The 18,218-nt window shown below is 42.1% G+C and overlaps 2 protein-coding genes across 7 annotated transcripts in view; one reads left to right on the top strand and one right to left on the bottom strand.

Annotated features, from left to right (window-relative positions):
- The window catches only part of LOC139767506 (parkin coregulated gene protein homolog), a 64,775-nt gene that overhangs the window by 43,914 nt on the left and 2,643 nt on the right, over positions 1-18,218 (top strand). For 2 of the 6 annotated variants that reach the window (XM_071696934.1, XM_071696936.1), the window contains 5 exons: positions 1,706-3,042; positions 3,140-3,370; positions 4,469-4,640; positions 6,129-6,278; positions 6,467-7,721. In XM_071696934.1, the coding sequence (XP_071553035.1) occupies positions 2,839-3,042; positions 3,140-3,370; positions 4,469-4,640; positions 6,129-6,278; positions 6,467-6,627 (918 nt within the window). In that variant the 5' untranslated portion in view covers positions 1,706-2,838 and the 3' untranslated portion in view covers positions 6,628-7,721. Of the gene's footprint in view, positions 1-1,705; positions 3,043-3,139; positions 3,371-4,468; positions 4,641-6,128; positions 6,279-6,466; positions 7,722-18,218 lie in introns of those variants that run through there. The other 4 variants (XM_071696938.1, XM_071696935.1, XM_071696939.1 and 1 more) reach the window with 4 other exon arrangements.
- Positions 8,598-17,754, bottom strand: LOC139767505 (agrin-like). The gene is made up of 7 exons (XM_071696933.1): positions 17,598-17,754; positions 15,034-15,195; positions 14,217-14,375; positions 13,779-13,958; positions 11,876-12,019; positions 10,307-10,474; positions 8,598-9,926 (listed from the first exon to the last, which is right to left on the bottom strand). The coding sequence occupies exons 1-7, from the start codon at positions 17,665-17,667 to the stop codon at positions 9,766-9,768; spliced, it is 1,044 nt and encodes a 347-aa protein (XP_071553034.1). The 5' UTR covers positions 17,668-17,754; the 3' UTR covers positions 8,598-9,765.

An 18,218-nucleotide genomic window follows, 5' to 3' on the forward strand; every position in this document is an offset into this window, starting at 1 on the left:
GCCAGCCATACCTAGTGTACCAACATGGACCAGCCATACCGAGTGTACCAACATGGACCAGCCATACCTAGTGTATCAACATGGACCAGCCATACCTAGTGTACCAACATGGACCAGCCATACCTAGTGTACCAACATGGACCAGCCATACCTAGTGTACCAACATGGACCAGCCATAATTAGTGTACCAACATGGACCAGCCATACCTAGTGTACCAACATGGACCAGCCACATCTAGTGTATCAACATGGACCAGCCATACCAAGTGTACCAACATGGACCAGCCATACCTAGTGTACCAACATGGACCAGCCATACCTAGTGTATCAACATGGACCAGCCATACCAAGTGTACCAACATGGACCAGCCATACCTAGTGTACCAACATGGACCAGCCATACCTAGTGTATCAACATGGACCAGCCATACCAAGTGTACCAACATGGACCAGCCATACCAAGTGTACCAACATGGGCCAGCCATACCTAGTGTACCAACATGGACCAGCCATACCAAGTGTATCAACATGGACCAGCCATACCAAGTGTACCAACATGGACCAGCCATACCTAGTGTACCAACATGGACCAGCCATACCTAGTGTAACAACATGGACCAGCCATACCAAGTGTACCAACATGGACCAGCCATACCTAGTGTACCAACATGGACCAGCCATACCTAAAAGTAAACACCACTGCAATGTACTCGTGGATAGGTCGTGTGGCTTTTCACTCGTCCCTCGCCATTGTCTGGGTTACCATGGCGACGGGAGGACAACACATGGAGTCAGGCTACACCCCCCACACACACCCCACACCCAGCAGAACCTGTTGATGACCCGGGTCAATATTGAGGTTGGCTGAGCTCAGCCTCTGGTGTGTAGTGATCAAGTGGGAGTGGTGGACCAGCCCGTCAGTCCACGTTAACACGACCCATTTCCAACCACTTCATCATCACTACAACCTACGTGAAGCTGATCATAACGGCAAGTTAGATTACCCAGAGTTAAGGTGATGAAATAGTCTGGATCTGAGGGGAAGTGGAGTTATGTGGACGTTTGATAAATGATAAATGACTGACATTCAAACGTGAATCAAAGGTCAAATTGCATGAAAAGGTGCCACTTCCAGGTTGTGTGTGTGTAGGTGTAGGTGTAGCAGTAGTGTTTGCTGTGTAACACCAGTAGAAGGTTCGATAGTGTACACCCATAAGTGTAAGTTGTGACGGGAAATGTGTTGTGAGTACACTCGCGTGGGAAGCTAATGTGGAGGTGGAGTGTGGAGGAGGGAGTGGTGGACGTGTACTCTCGCCTTGGACTAGTGGAAGAACTTGAATATGGCGTGTGTAGCCACTTGTGGAAGCTGATATAAGACAATGAACGGTTTACTGGCCTCGGGCTCCTGGTGAGGTGGGGCCAAGGAATGATTAGACAGCCCCTGTTAGGCCAGTGGATCTGATCTATGTTCCACCTGACGCTATAATTACAGACATAAACACTATCTACAACCTATACTCTGTCTGTAAACCCTCCTCTTCCCTCTACAGGATACAACACGAGCGTTTAAACCACATAACTGTTTATGTCAGTCATCAGCAGGAGCGTTCATAACATCCTCCACGTCCCAGGACCTCTCTGTCTGTAGGATAGTAAACTGTGTGGATCAAATCATTGTGAAATTTATCTCGTCTCTCTTTCACAGGTCCATCTGTGACTCACATGTCAGTGAACCATCTGTGACTCACATGGCAATGAACCATCTGTGACTCACATGGCAGTGAACCATCTGTGACTCACACGTCAATGAACCATCTGTGACTCACATGTCAATGAACCATCTGTGACTCACACGTCAATGAACCATCTGTGACTCACATGGCAATGAACCATCTGTGACTCACACGTCAATGAACCATCTGTGACTCACATGTCAATGAACCATCTGTGCCTCACACGTCAATGAACCATCTGTGACTCACGTGTCAGTGAACCATCTGTGACTCACATGTTAACGAACCATCTGTGACTCACATATCAATGAACCATCTGTGACTCACACGTCAATGAACCATCTGTGCCTCACACGTCAATGAACCATCTGTGCCTCACATATCAATGAACCATCTGTGCCTCACACGTCAATGAACCATCTGTGACTCACATGTTAACGAACCATCTGTGACTCACACGTCAATGAACCATCTGTGCCTCACACGTCAATGAACCATCTGTGCCTCACATGTCAATGAACCATCTGTGTTGAGTGATTCGCCTCCATATGATGGTTCAAGATTTACATACGAGAGATTCATCTTAAAAACCCATGAAGTAAACACTCCAATATTCACACACCCACGAAGATTCACGCCACGAATATTACATTCAATATTCTTCTATCTCTCGATCTTCTCTAGAGGAAGAAATATTCCTGATTGTAAACATGGCCACTAGATGATCGGGGGGGCCACACATGGCCACTAGATCAAGTGGGGCCACACATGGCCACTAGATGATCAGGTGAGGCCACACATGGCCACTAGATCAAGTGGGGCCACACATGGCCACTAGATAATCAAGTGGTGGGGCCACACATGGCCACTAGATGATCAGGTGAGGCCACACATGGCCACTAGATCAAGTGGGGCCACACATGGCCACTAGATCAAGTGGGGCCACACATGGCCACTAGATAATCAAGTGGTGGGGCCACACATGGCCACTAGATGATCAGGTAGGGCCACACATGGCCACTAGATGATCAGGTGGGGCCACACAGCCACGCCCTCGCAAGAGATAAGGCAGAGATAAGGCAGAGATAAGGCAGAGATAAGGGCCATGTCCACTGAGGGAGATACGGTGGCCCAGCGACCTACCCGCAGACGGTGGAGGTCCGAGAGCCAGCCAGCGCCCTTCTCACGCCCACGGCCGAAGGGCGCCTCCCTCCTCGCCGGCAGGAGCAGTCCGAAGGGCAAGACGAGCGAGAGGAGCAGTGAGGGCGTGGTAACCAGGCGCTACCACTCCGCCCATCCTAGCCCACAGGTAGGTATCTGTACTCGCGTTCTCCAATGATCAGAGTCGATACAGTAATTACCCTAATGGTAGTTTAACCTCGTTAACTCCCCCCCAACTCCCGCAGCAGGCGCGGCAAGGGTCTGTCGTGTCCTCGTCGTCCACGAGTTCCCTGCGGAAGGTAGAAGCATTCACCCCGGCCTCACGCATGCGTGGGGCGGTGGTGGGCGGGCCGCCTCGGGTGGGCGTGTTCAGGCCACGCCCATCCCCTCCCACCACCTTCAGGAGGATGTACGAGCGGGGGGACGTCCCAGTCAGCCTGTACCACGACCATCATGGCCACACACTACGATGGAAAGTGAGTGTACAGGGTGTACCTACGATGTACGGGGGTGTATGGGGGATGATTACGAGGGTGTACGGGGATTTCAAGGGGTGTACAGAGCCTGTATGGGGGTGTACCTACAATGTACGGGGGTGTACGAGGGACTATAGGGGGTGTACAGAGCCTGTATGGGGGTGTACATGTGATTACGAGGGTGTACGGGGATTTCAGGGGGTATACAGAGCCTGTAATGAGTGTACATCCGTTCTACGGGGGTGTGGGGGATTTCAGGGAGTGTACAGAGCCTGTATGGAGGCATACTAGAGGTAAGGAGGTGTTTTCATGGGTTATAAGGGGTGTACGGGGAATGTGTAGGGAGGTTGTATAGGTTGTGAGGAAGTTGCACAGTGTACAAACACTGTATGGAGGTGTACTATGGGTGTACGGGGGCGGAGCGGTGTACGGGTGTGCACGGAGGAAGGATGGGTGTGTACGGAGGGTGTACAGGTGTGTATGGAAGGTGTACGGGTGTGTACGGAGGGTGTACAGGTGTGTATGGAAGGTGTACGGGTGTGTACGGAGGGTGTACAGGTGTGTATGGAAGGTGTACGGGTGTGTACGGAGGGTGTACGGAGTGGTGAAGAGTTGTACAGGCTCTGGGGGACACCATGACATTTATTGACAGTTCAACTTCGCATTTTTTTGTGGCATATAACAAGGAACGAGAGAGAGAGAGAGAGAGAGAGAGAGAGAGAGAGAGAGAGAGAGAGAGAGAGAGAGAGAGAGAATCGTTAATGATGATAACATAATAATAACTACAGATAACAGTAATGATAATGGAAGCACAATAATTATAATAATAATCACTACAATGAAGTATACTAATGATAATAATGACAGCAATGACAAATTACGAAATTTATTGTATTCATAAAATTTATCAATCCTTCACATGCACGTCATAATTATTATCACTCTAATTCTATATCAAACTAAATAGGGAAAACTACAAAAGCATAAATACATTAATAAAGCCATAGTAATATTTATAACTTGAACTAATAATAGACAGTCATTTGTTAAATGTTTACTTTGAGTCGTACTTAAGTCGTGTTATCTTGTGTGTGTCAGGTGGAAGTGGAGAAACTGGACTACCATCACTTTCTCCCACTTTTCTTCGATGGTCTGCGGGAGACGACGCATCCCTACGACTTCTTCAGCAGAGCTGGCATTCGCGACCTCCTGGCCCGAGGGGGAGATAAGATTCTCCCCGTTATTCCCCAGCTTATTCTCCCCATCAAGAGTAAGTATCCGCCGGGGTGTTACGTACCAGGTCTGGGGAGGTAAGGTGTAGCTGCTTACAATAGGCCCTTCGAAATCTACGAAAAATCAATATCTTTTTTCTTTTTATCTCTCTACTCCTCGTAAATACTTTTTTTTTACATTTCGGTGTATTATCACTTTGCTATATCGTACATAAAGTAAGTTTAAGATCATAATGTTTACATTTTGTATATCATCCATAAATTCAAAATTTAGCGGCAAGTTTGGCGTAATTTTAGTATGGTAGTAATCTGCCACCAAACATCCGCTTCATTTAATGGCCATGACAACACGACACCCACCCACCCCGGGGTTAAAGATAACACCTACCTGTTATCATGTATGCTTCCCGTACATATTTACCTTCTCCCTTGTTTACCCCATAGGGTTACCTGTGGTTCTAACAAGCAGATAATGAGCAATTAGTCTAACTAACGCAAACATTATGACGCGCCAAACTTTGCGGAACACTTTCCTTAATTAATTTTTGTTTTGTTTCAATCGTTTATTCCTTGATAAAAGGAACTGTATCCTAGTGCTTGTCACTAAGTACCGCTGTATAATACTACCAGAATCAACTGGGGTTTACTAAAACCATAGAAACAGTCCTTGAACACATGATTGTTTACATAATATCTGGTCCATTTGATTGCCATGGGGTCGTGGTCCAGCAGGTGTCTAGGGTCACCTTACTAATATGGTCAAATATGTGGCTCTGGGGTCTTATTGCACAATATACCAACGCGTTATATCATCAACATGCATAATATACTCATTATACTGTGTTGGTGAAGGTATATATCTCATGTATATATCATAACATAATGTTAGGGAGACAGGTACCAGCCTTGTGGGACTCCACTCTGGAGTTGTACATGACAAAGGCCATAAAATGGTTTTTCCTGCGAAATATAGACCAAATATGGTCTTTAGTGCGAGATATGGACATAATTTTGCCTTATATACAGTCTAACTGGTGACGCTGACCAAGGCTTGCATAACGTCTTAATTTATTACTTTACTAGTTACTTATTTTCACTATTATACTTTGTCGTTGTCTCCCACGTTAGCGAGGTAGCGCCAGGAAACAGACGAAAGCATGGCCCAACCCACCCACATACACATGTATATACATACATGTCCACACACACAGCACACATACATACCTATACATCTCAACGTATACATACATACACGGACATATACATATATATACACACATACACATGTATACACATACACGTCCACACACACACAAACATACAAATACTTATACATCTTAACGTATACATACATACACGGACATATACATATATATACACACATACACATGTATACACATACACGTCCACACACACGCAAACACACAAATACTTATACATCTCAACGTATACATACACGGACATATACATACATATATACACATGTATATAATTCCTACTGTCTGCCTTTATTTCCTCGTGCGCAGGCGCACTGAACACACGGGATGGCCGGGTCATCTGTACAGTGCTTAAGGTATTACAGGAATTGGTCATGTCAGCGCCCCTGGTGGGAGAATCTCTCGTCCCTTACTACAGGCAAATCTTGCCTACATTAAACCTCTTCAAACACAAGAATGGTAAGCTGGACTTATAGACCAGTTGGTCTACTATCTACTAAAATGCCAGATATTGTCTGATAATCACATAAATCATCAATTATTAACGACAAAGATGGAGGGCGTCCCTCATAGCCTAGTCAATGTTGACCAAAGGTAAGTTATTTTCTTCAGCTACTGACATCGTCTAACTCTTTTTCTCTGGACAGTTAACTCTGGCGATGAGATAGATTATTCACAGCAGCGCAGAGAGAACCTGGGAGACCTGATTCAAGAGACGTTAGAGATATTAGAAAGACATGGCGGCCGAGATGCTTATATCAACATCAAATACATGGTGCCCACTTACCAGTCCTGCCTCATGAACTGACACTCAACATCTAATATATTGAGTGACTTTTCTTCTTCTATATCACCTTTATATTGGTCTTCTGGCCTTCTATTTGAGACTAAACATTTTTTTCTGTCCAAATTATTGTGTCTGCCATTAGATCAAACACACACGTCAATATGAACACTAAGTTGAGGGATACGGTACAAAATGTTTATTCAAATCATTACTTTTTCAGTTTTTGTTGATGTAAAAAGGTTTCAACTTGATCTATAGAATACATTAATTATGTTTAATGATATAAGAAGATATAGATCATTAGTAGATACAATTTATATATTTTCTAAGGTGAACTATCTAACGATCATTACCGCTAATTATCTGGCATTATTGGAAGGTTTAGTGTCAAACATGTTAGTGCAATTCTAGTTGAACACTAGTTTAGTCAAATAAGAAAATAAAAAGCTTCCAAAACTTAACTTCCTCCAGCTTATCATTGCCAGATGTATATGTGCCATGGAACCTTTATCTTACCATGTGTACAATTTATGGCTGAATAGAATGATTAAAACTATCTAAACAGCTGACATAATATGGTTACATAATCTACATTACCCTAACCTAACCTAACCTAACCTAACTTGTATGTAAGGAGAGCCATGTCATTCAATTTTGTGTTTCCTTACACATGTCAATTAATCATTGGACACAGAGGCTTATGTAATTAAATATAACTAGAATATACCTCGGAAGTACATACTGCCATATTGACGACCAAATGTTACCTAGTTGTGCATAATGTACTTACATAGCCTAGTTTAATGTACCATGATGTGTTAGGATACTTCCGTCTCCCTCAGTAAACCTATTGTAGCCTTAAATGTTTAGTATAACAATAATATTGTAGTTCATCATGTGTTTTATTACTATTCTGTAATATCATCTTGTGTCAGAAATGTATATTTATGCAATAGACCTATTAGCAAGTTATAAGCAATAGCTTTATATGGTTATCAGTGTTAAGATATTTTTCATTTGTGATGTTTATTGGTAACTTCAGATGTGATGTTTGTCATTTAGAAAATTATCTGTGATAGTTATTTGTTGCATTAAACATTGTTAGTAAACAATGACAGTTCCTTTTAGCACTTCACTGCCTAACTCAAAGCATAATCAATTATATGTGGCAAACTTACATATATTTAATTTGCCTCTACTAAACTCCCAGTGAAGGCGTAGACACAACCCACCCACCAAAAGGGCCCACCAAAGTTCGAATTTCAGAAACATAAACCAGCTGGCTCACAGCACACATGGATGTTTAGCCTTTGCAGCTGGTCAACCAAAGGGTTCCTTTAATAGACTGAGCTGAAACAGGTCATCTGCCATTGTGTTCAACACATGATCATGACAGTATGACTCTTCAAGCCTGATTATACAGCCTTGAGAATGAAGGTATGACCTATGGACAGTGAAATGCTGTTTATGGTATAATATGACTTATAGTGATAAGTCAAATGTCATTCATGGAATGTAGGAACAAGTCAGAGATACATGAATCATAAGTAGGTGTTGATGGCTAATTCACATCATGATATATTATAATTTTCCTTAGGGAGAAGGGGAGACAAAATTGCATATGAAACTATGGAATGAAAAAGATTTTGAGTGATCGGGTCCTGAACATACAGTAGTACGGAAGGCATGCACGGGATAGAGTGAAATGAAACGATATGGTATACAGGGGTCGATGTGCTACTAGTAGACTGAGCAAGGGAATGTGCAGGGGCCGGGTGAAACCATGGAAAGTTCTTTTGTGCCTGGTTGTGGATAGGGAGCTGTGGTTTCAGTGCATTGCACCACAGCAAAAGACTGTATGGAAGCACATGCAGCCTTTCTTCCTCTATCCCTGCAATACCTCACAAAAGTGGGTAATGGAGATCAAGAGTGAATGAATGTGGAAAACATGAAGTGTCACTGGTGAGCAAGGATGAAATGATAATGCTATAGTAATTTGTAAGCTGATATATTTGGCAAAACAATGAAAAAATCAAAACATTATTGAATCCCATATTACTTTATATGTTCAAGTGTTCTAACTCAGGTCTGCTTAATGACTGCTCTTGCAATCAAAATTTCATCAGTTACATTTAAAGTGAAATTTATCAACTGCATTAAATAACTTTTCAGTATGATATTATCAACATCTTTGTTATTCTGTCATATCCTATACAAGCCATATTGTGCATTACTCTTTTACCCCAATCATATCTTGAGCTCCTTGCATGAGTTTAGGTGATCTTAATTCATATAGTAATTTACTTAAGTGTTCTGCTGTGCATGAACCTGCAGCCTACACAAGCAAACATACCAAAAATATAAGCACGCAAGTAATTAGACAGATAAATGGACAAGAGAGATGGAAGTGACCATAGGACATGAAGAAAATTGTCCGAGTTCCAGATGGATGTATCAATGTCAATAACAAGTCTTTCTTTGAAATAAGAAACCAATCAGTGTTGGAATGGAATATAAAAAACTAAACAATAAATGAGTTAGGAGGGATGTGAAGAATGACATTCATTGGTGTATGGAAAGAACAAGTGGAGATCATGAAAGGCATAAAATTTTACCATAAATTTGTCTGATGGTAAAGGTTGAAATGAGATCTTAATTGAGATATATGCACACTGATCATATGCAAACATGCTTGGGAAATAAAAGATTAAAAACAGTCTAAAACAGGAGGAAGATGGCTACAGGGAGGGACAAGGTCAGGAATGAAAAAAGGAATATGCATCAGAAAAGTTGGACACTGGCAAATAGAAGCCATGGAATCATTATGAAGGGTTTACAAGAAGTATTAATCAGTTTCTTCAGTTTCATATGAAGGAACAAGCAGACATTATGGATGAAGAACCTTTCACATATATGTTACGAGTGAATGTCATTCATAGCTGAGTCATCACAGCTTTGTGGAAATACATCACTAAAATAATCATTCAAGGTTTCTTCATCTTGAATGATGAAATGTGATGAGACCCTTTGGAATTTTTCACCAAGAGTTGTCATCCAAGAGATTAATTAGCATATATTTTGAAGCTACTTTAGACCATGAAATTTCAGCTAATCATTTCACTTTGTAACAATGCTGCTTTGATAGACCAATCAGACTGATTATTTGCAGGCCCCCTTGGACACAGTGTAGACACGGTTTGCTCCACATTCGTTCACAGAGTCGAGACGACACTGGTTGGGGTATGTGAAGCCATCCGAACCACACACAGGTTCAATCTTACCCTGACATGGGATCGGACAACCCTCCAGACGACTAGACTCTGTGGATCACAGAAGAAATGGTCAGGTATGGTAAGACAAAGCTGGGAGATGGTGTGATATAGGAAGGAAGTAGTTAAACTTCTCAATAGGATGCAACAACTATATCATGTATTGCAAAATATGAACAAGATAAAAGTATTATATGGGTCTTAATTATAATTCTGCAATAATTAGAGCTAGAATGCTGTCCTATGGGTCAAGGGTAAAGACAATGTTGGTTAAAAGACATGTTGAATGTGGATGTACCACCCCTACAGACTACCTAACAATCTCCCACTCAGTACTTTAATAAAAAAATAAAAAATGGCAAATTTCAGGTGGGTATATGAATGTGAGAGGGCACTTTAATTCCATCACAACAAGTGGAGACTTGACTTACTGAAATATGGTATGACACACTGCTTCCCACAGGAGCCAGAGCAACACTTCTTATTCCCAGTACAGTCTTCGTCCGTGCTGCAGGAGTCCCCACAGTAGGCACCCTTAGCTGGCAAGGTGGTTGGGCCAGGCTTAGGGCAGAGTAGGGGCTGCCCAGTCAGTTCCAACCCTGAGGTAGAAACTCATTAGCAACTTCAAGATGATTATAGGTAACATTAAAATATGTAAGTCTTGAGTACCATATGAGGCATCAGACATCTCCACACCTGTAAGAGGAAGGCATTAGACCATCTTCACACCTGCATGATCGAGGGATCAGACCACCTCTACACCTGCATGAAAGAGACATCAGCCCACCTCCATACCTGCAAGAAGGAGGAAAAGTTCTTCAACAAACTGACATAAAAGCTGATGACATACTTTCAGCAACAAATAGATCAAAAAGAAGTAGAAGGTCCAGATAAGTATTATCTGAGTACAATTAAAGAGGTGAAAAATGAGATAATTAAGCCCTTGACTTCCATTTTCCATAATTCACATGCTACAGGAAAAGTTCCACATAAATGGAAGTTTGCCAATGTAACATCGATATTATCTATGAAGGGTACAAAGTCACTGCCCAGAAATCATCATACTATTAGCTTAATGTCAGTAGTTGAAAAGCTTACGGAAACAATCACTCAAGATAGAATTGTAAACCAGTTAAAGGACCACTTCTTAATAAACAACTCTCAGCATGGTTTTCATTGAAATTGCTCATGACTGACACATTTCCTGGATTTCTTTTGCTACAATCAACATGTATGGTGAGAGCAAAGCAGTTGATGTGATCTATCTAGAGTTTCGAAAAGCTTTCCATAAGGTTCCACATCACAGATTATTTGCAAAAATTAAGTTTCATGGCACTGAAGGGGTGGCAACATTATTTCCTGTCTGGCAGGGTAGTGACATATCAACATATACATACATATACACACACATCTCGCCCCATAGGAAACTGCATCGCCACCCCCCCGCTTCAGCAAGGTAGCGCCAGGAAAACAGACAAAAAAAAAGGCCACATATGTTCACACTCAGTTTCTAGCTGTCATGTGTAATGCACTGAAGCCATAGCTCCCCCAGGCTTCACAGACCTATATATTTTCACTTGTCCAATAATTCATTTGCTTAAATGATAATCATAAAGAACATTCAGACTAGCAATGTTCTTTGTAGTATCTGAAAGAGAACATCTACCAAATCTACGAAATTGCTACAAGAGCACTTTGAACTATGTTACTCAGAAACTCTTTAATCAGATTTCCTTCCTTACAATTAAAATCATGCTTTGCTACCTTCTCTAAAAAATTCTGTAGTTTATATTCTAAAATATCAGCAAAATCAAGAAAAAAAAGCATCCACATGTCATCTTAAAGAGCGAATAACTGGGTCAGCATACATTTTCATAGGAAAAATACATACTGGCATTCATTTATACAGCTTGACCAAATGTTCTAATATCTGTCCGTTAATCACTCTTTCAAAGAATTTTATTACATGTGAAGTTAAACAAAGAAAGAGAGTAACTTACTGCAGCGTCCATCATAGAGCAATGTTAGTCCAGGTTCAGAGCACTGAGCATCAAGAAGATGACAACTGGAGCTGTATGTTCTGTAGTCTGACCCACAGACTGGACCACCCGGGTTTTCACAATGAATGCCACACATGACTATGGCTAGGAGGAAACACAAGAGTTTTAGTTACATTTTCAAAGATTCCACTATCTCAAGGGCAATGGGAGGACATATGATGATTATGATCTCTTGGGTGAAGGTGCTATGAGAATGTGCTGGCATATCTGGGGAAGAAGCTATGGATATGTGTTGGTATAGTACCTCTACTTGCCAAAAACAATTCCAGTTAGTACAATCCTCTTAGAAATTTAGGTCCAGTAGCCTATAAGCATGGAAGAGAAGGCAATTCCTAATATCTTCTTATCACTGCAAATTTTAAACTATTAGGATCTATCACTGTAAACTGTAAATTTGCTTTTAAAAAGTTGAACTTCTCTCACTATCAACTACATAACTAGTAAATTTAATCATCTTTGCAATAAATTTGATAATCATAAAGAATATATCTTCCTGAACTAAATATGGTAACTATAAAGAATATATCTTCCTGAAGAGTCATACAGCAGCATCAATTTCTGGTATGTGCCACACCTTAAGCAATACCATGCCTTACCATCCAACAGGTACAACAATCCATCGCCACTACTGACCATCTCTTCAGAAGTAGTAGTGGCTTTAAGATGGTACCCATGTATGAAGGAAATGTTCATAGGGGGATAAAGGCTAATAAGTTTGACAGTGGTTTATTTCCAAAATCTTGGTGTGGAATATGACACTGATAAATGGTATATGAAGTATTTTGCCAAAGAAAAGGGTGTACTTTTGTATAATGTGCAAGAGTGTAAAATACTGTTATGTTTAGAATAATAGGAAATATGATGAATTATAGTATTTGTTTATCTAACAGAAAAATGAGAATGTTTCACTTAGGAAATAATGCAATGTAAACACAAGAACAATGAAAAACCTCAGCTCTGCCTCACTCTTCAACAACTTATACCCTAACATTCCTCTTCCCCGACAAACACAGTACAGTATAAACTAAACATGCTTGATAATCACTACACAATGGCCTATTCTGCTTCATGAGACACACATCCATTTGAAAACACAAGCATCACTCACGTAAAATTTACCTTCCTTGTCTGTGCTCTAAGCACTGACCATCTCCACAATAATACAAACACTCATTCAACATACCTCAGACACTTCATGCATAAGATGCAACTTCAGCATTAAAAAATCTCGAACCCCTACACCTTAATTGTCCTGTTCTCACTCCATAATGACACAATCTCAACATTATCACACTTTATGACCTATGGAACCATCAGTGAATGTAGTCACCTTCCCAAACTGCATGAATCCAGCAGCTGGGGTTTCTACGGCTGAGAAGTAAAGGTATATATTTCCTTTTTCATATGTCACCATTTCCTGTCACAACAAGTTATCATCAGGAACCATCAAAGAATGGCCTCACTTGTTTACGTCCATTCTATGACTGTCATGTATAATTTCCTAAAACTAAAGCCCCGAAATCACAGTTTCCACGGTTTCCCTTGAGTAGTATACATGCCAGTCAGCACACATCTCATCTTCTCAGAAAAAACTCGTCCTTCTCCTCATAATGGCGTCACCAAATAATATATAAAGACGACATTATCTTCAGTTTACCAGCCCTGGTTCACGATGCCTAGTGCACAGGTGAAGCAGTGATCCACTCTTAAAATCTACCATTAATAAATTACTCACTACATTGAGTGTATTTCAATTATATCAGTTTGTGATCAAGACCCTACATCACTGATAATCTATTCTATGAGATGGCCCCCTCCTCTGGCCTACTCAAAATTTACTCACGACAAGGGCCTTGATTTCCAATGGAGATATCCTCTCCCATGATACATGCTGTGCGTTTGAGGTCACACACAGAAGTATATGTCACTCCATCTGACCCACAGACTAAGTCATCTGCATATTGCAGTTGCTGTTGCTGCTGCTGCTGCTGCTGTTCACCACACTGGCCACACTTCTCAGAAGCTGTCAGGAAAAGGGTTACATTAAGAGTTACATTAAGTTACCTCAATAACGCGGGAGACAGCGACAAAGCAAAATAAAAAATAATACCAATAATAATAATAATATTTAATATAATGCTGAGCGTGATAAAAATAGCGGAGAGATAGCTGCGGCTAGAGTATCAAGGGAGGGGTCTCCTGTAAGTGGCATCCTTGGGAAAAGGATATGTTTGAGTCTGAGGTTCTATTGGGATGGGTAAGGTAGAAGAAGGAGACTTACCACAAGGACCATCACTCTCCTTGGTAATGGTCACACCAGTCTCGCATGCAGTCTTCTCCAACAGACACAGACTGCGGTAGGTACGGCCATCACTGCCACACACCTGTTCTCTTGACTCGCGTGGCTGACGGCAGAATACTGGACACACTGGCCGCAGATCTGCCGGAAGGTCATGACACTTAAATTTTGCCGTGATATCTTAGGGGAGGGCTAACCTACTTAAAGAATATCACACGACACCTTAGGGAGGCTCAGGCCTAGCCTGACATTACAATATCTTATGTTATGACAAATGTTTCACACCTGAGACCTCTCACATCATGATATCATAAAGGCTACAAAGGTCACAATTGGTCATCCTGTGATGGTATATATATATGCAAGATGGGCCATGGGGTTTTCTTCATGTTCTGGATCTTATGGGGTCAGAGGTGCTGCAAGACTTGAATTATTGCAGTAGAAATGAAGCCATTGCAGCATCATACATCACCTGCACAGCATAAGTGACAGCCATTGTAACAATGTATGATACTTGCACAGCTGAAGTGATAGCCATTTCACGACATTACCTGCCACGTAGAAGCAACGGCTACTGTAAAATCATAAGTCACCTGTACAGCAGAGCAGTCATCACAGCAACATACATAACCTGCACAGAAGAACTGACAACCATAGTAGCACAATACGTTACCTACATGGTACAGGCAACAGCCATTGTAGCACCATATGCCACATGCACAGGAGAAGCGACTGCTGTTTTAGCACCATACGTCAACTTCATCTTAGATGTGGCAGCCATCACAGAACCATATATTACCTGCACAGTAGAATCGACAGCCATCGTAGCAGCAGGCCTGATCAGAACTGCACTCGTCTCTGGTACACTCATGCTGTGTGGTAGGGCAGATATCAGAGCCTCGGTATTTGATCTCTGGGCATCGTGCTGTTCGTGGTTCTGGCTCCACCACCTGCTGTCCACCTGGAAGATAGCGAGGGGCATAGGGGAGGCTTGTTACTACTGCTTGCGTTAATACTGCCTGCCTGTAACAGGGAGTGGGAGAGGGACATTACAATGGCCACATGTAACAGGGTGGTGGGAGGGGCAATTATACTGCACACTTGTAACATAAAACTTAAGGAGAGCTGCTATTTGACCGTTATTGATCCCACAGGCAATATTTTGTCTCTAGTTAATGAGAAGGTCAACACTGCCCTGTACCAGTGTTCTGGGGTAACAAATACTTTGTTAGATTACTATGGAACATGTTCACTATCAGGTTAACAAATACACTGCTGGATTACTGTGGAACATGTACACTGCCAGGGTAATAAATAAACTGTTGGATTACTATGGAACATGTACACTGCCTGGGTAAAAATAAACTGTTATATTACGATGAACATGTACACTGCGAGGGTAACAAATAAACTGTTGGATTACTGTGGAACATGTACACTGCCAGGGTAACAAATAAACTGTTGGATTACTATGGAACATGTACACTTCCAGGGTAACAAATAAACTGTTGGATTACTATGGAACATGTACACTGCCAGGGTAACAAATAAACTGTTGGATTACTACGGAACATGTACACTGCCAGGGTAACAAATAAACTGTTGGATTACGATGAACATGTACACTGCCAGGGTAACAAATAAACTGTTGGATTACGATGAACATGTACACTGCCAGGGTAATAAATAAACTGGAGGATTACTATGGAATATGTACATTGCCAGGGTAACAAATAAACTGTTGGATTACTGTGGAACATGTACACTGCCAGGGTAACAAATAAACTGTTGGATTACTATGGAACATGTACACTGCCTGGGTAACATGGTGGAGTACTGTGTTACATGTACACTGCCAAGGTAACATGCTGGAGTACTGTGTTACATGTACACTGCCAGGGTAACATACTGGAGTACTGTGTTACATGTACACTGCCAGGGTAACATACTGGAGTACTGTGTTACATGTACACTGCCAGGGTAACATGCTGGAGTCCTGTGTTACATGTACACTGCCAGGGTAACATGGTGGAGTACTGTGTTACATGTACACTGCCAGGGTAACATGGTGGAGTACTGTGTTACATGTACACTGCCAGGGTAACATGGTGGAGTACTGTGTTACATGTACACTGCCAGGGTAACATACTGGAGTCCTGTGTTACATGTACACTGCCAAGGTAACATACTGGAGTACTGTGTTACATGTACACTGCCAGGGTAACATACTGGATTACTATGGAACATGTACACTGCCTGGGTAACATGGTGGAGTACTGTGTTACATGTACACTGCCTGGGTAACATGGTGGAGTACTGTGTTACATGTACACTGCCAGGGTAACATACTGGAGTACTGTGTTACATGTACACTGCCAGGGTAACATGCTGGATTACTATGGAACATGTACACTGCCAGGGTAACATGCTGGAGTCCTGTGTTACATGTACACTGCCAGGGTAACATACTGGAGTACTGTGTTACATGTACACTGCCAGGGTAACATGCTGGATTACTATGGAACATGTACACTGCCAGGGTAACATGCTGGAGTCCTGTGTTACATGTACATTGCCAGGGTAACATACTGGAGTACTGTGTTACATGTACACTGCCAGGGTAACATACTGGAGTCCTGTGTTACATGTACACTGCCAGGGTAACATACTGGAGTACTGTGTTACATGTACACTGCCAGGGTAACATACTGGAGTACTGTGTTACATGTACACTGCCAGGGTAACATGCTGGATTACTATGGAACATGTACACTGCCAGGGTAACATACTGGAGTACTGTGTTACATGTACACTGCCAGGGTAACATACTGGAGTACTGTGTTACATGTACACTGCCAGGGTAACATGCTGGAGTATTGTGTTACAAGTACACTGCCAGGGTAACATGCTGGAGTATTGTGTTACATGTACACTGCCAGGGTAACATGCTGGATTACTATGGAACATGTACACTGCCAGGGTAACATACTGGAGTACTGTGTTACATGTACACTGCCAGGGTAACATACTGGAGTCCTGTGTTACATGTACACTGCCAGGGTAACATACTGGAGTCCTGTGTTACATGTACATTGCCAGGGTAACATACTGGAGTACTGTGTTACATGTACACTGCCAGGGTAACATACTGGAGTCCTGTGTTACATGTACACTGCCAGGGTAATGGGTCGTGATGGTATGTCATAGTAATATGATGAAGCAAACAGACATTGTCAATGTTAACTTCTTTTGAGAGATGATAGCCAGCCATACATAGACCAGGTCAGCTGAGAGTGTCATGTTCCTCTCGCACTTCAGTTATTCTTCTTCTTTGATTATAAATGAAAATTAGGACATTCTTACCTTTGCTGTCAGCGGTGACAGCGACAAAGGCAACCAGTAGGAGTAGGAAGAGAGATGTGTGTACCTCCATAACAGCAGGTGGTCCAGGGGACTGACTCCCCACGTGTGACCTCCACCTTATATATACTTTGGATGATGCCAAGAGTCACTGGTGGATCCAGCCAGCCTGGGGGTATCACAGTCAACATTATCATAACTCGTCCAACAGGTTTAAGAAAGAAAAAAAAAACACCTGAGTGAAAACAAGTTATGTCTGCAGGTGTGGCTGGAATGTGAGACAATGCCCGTGTGTTTAGACTCCAAGATGGAGTTGATTTACAACTTGCAATGACGTATTTACTTGAAATTATATATTTGATAATATCACTGGGGGTTCCCCATGACCTCAGGAGGTGGGAATCCTCGCCGGAAAGGACATGAGTGGGTTGCCCACCACACCAGGTGAGAAGGTAACTCCATCACAAGGACCTCACTATGATAACTACACCTGGTAATAGTCAACAAGCCAACCATCATCACCATTGAAACAATCCACCTTCAGGTAATTACATCCCATGATCCACTACGTACAGATCTAACCAGCCCAATTATCATGCAAACTCGTGTTGCTATTCTTGCACT

Source organism: Panulirus ornatus, chromosome 61, assembly GCF_036320965.1.
Source record: "Panulirus ornatus isolate Po-2019 chromosome 61, ASM3632096v1, whole genome shotgun sequence".
NCBI classification, from domain to species: domain Eukaryota; kingdom Metazoa; phylum Arthropoda; class Malacostraca; order Decapoda; family Palinuridae; genus Panulirus; species Panulirus ornatus.

Coding starts and splice junctions, on each gene's coding strand:
- LOC139767505 (XM_071696933.1), bottom strand. CDS start 17,667: ATGGAGGTACACACATCTCTCTTCCTACTCCTACTGGTTGCCTTTGTC. Junction 14,376..15,033: donor CTGTCGATTCTACTGTGCAG/GTAATATATGGT, acceptor ACCTTCCGGCAG/ATCTGCGGCCAGTGTGTCCA. Junction 9,927..10,306: donor GTGTGTCATACCATATTTCA/GTAAGTCAAGTC, acceptor TGTGATCCACAG/AGTCTAGTCGTCTGGAGGGT.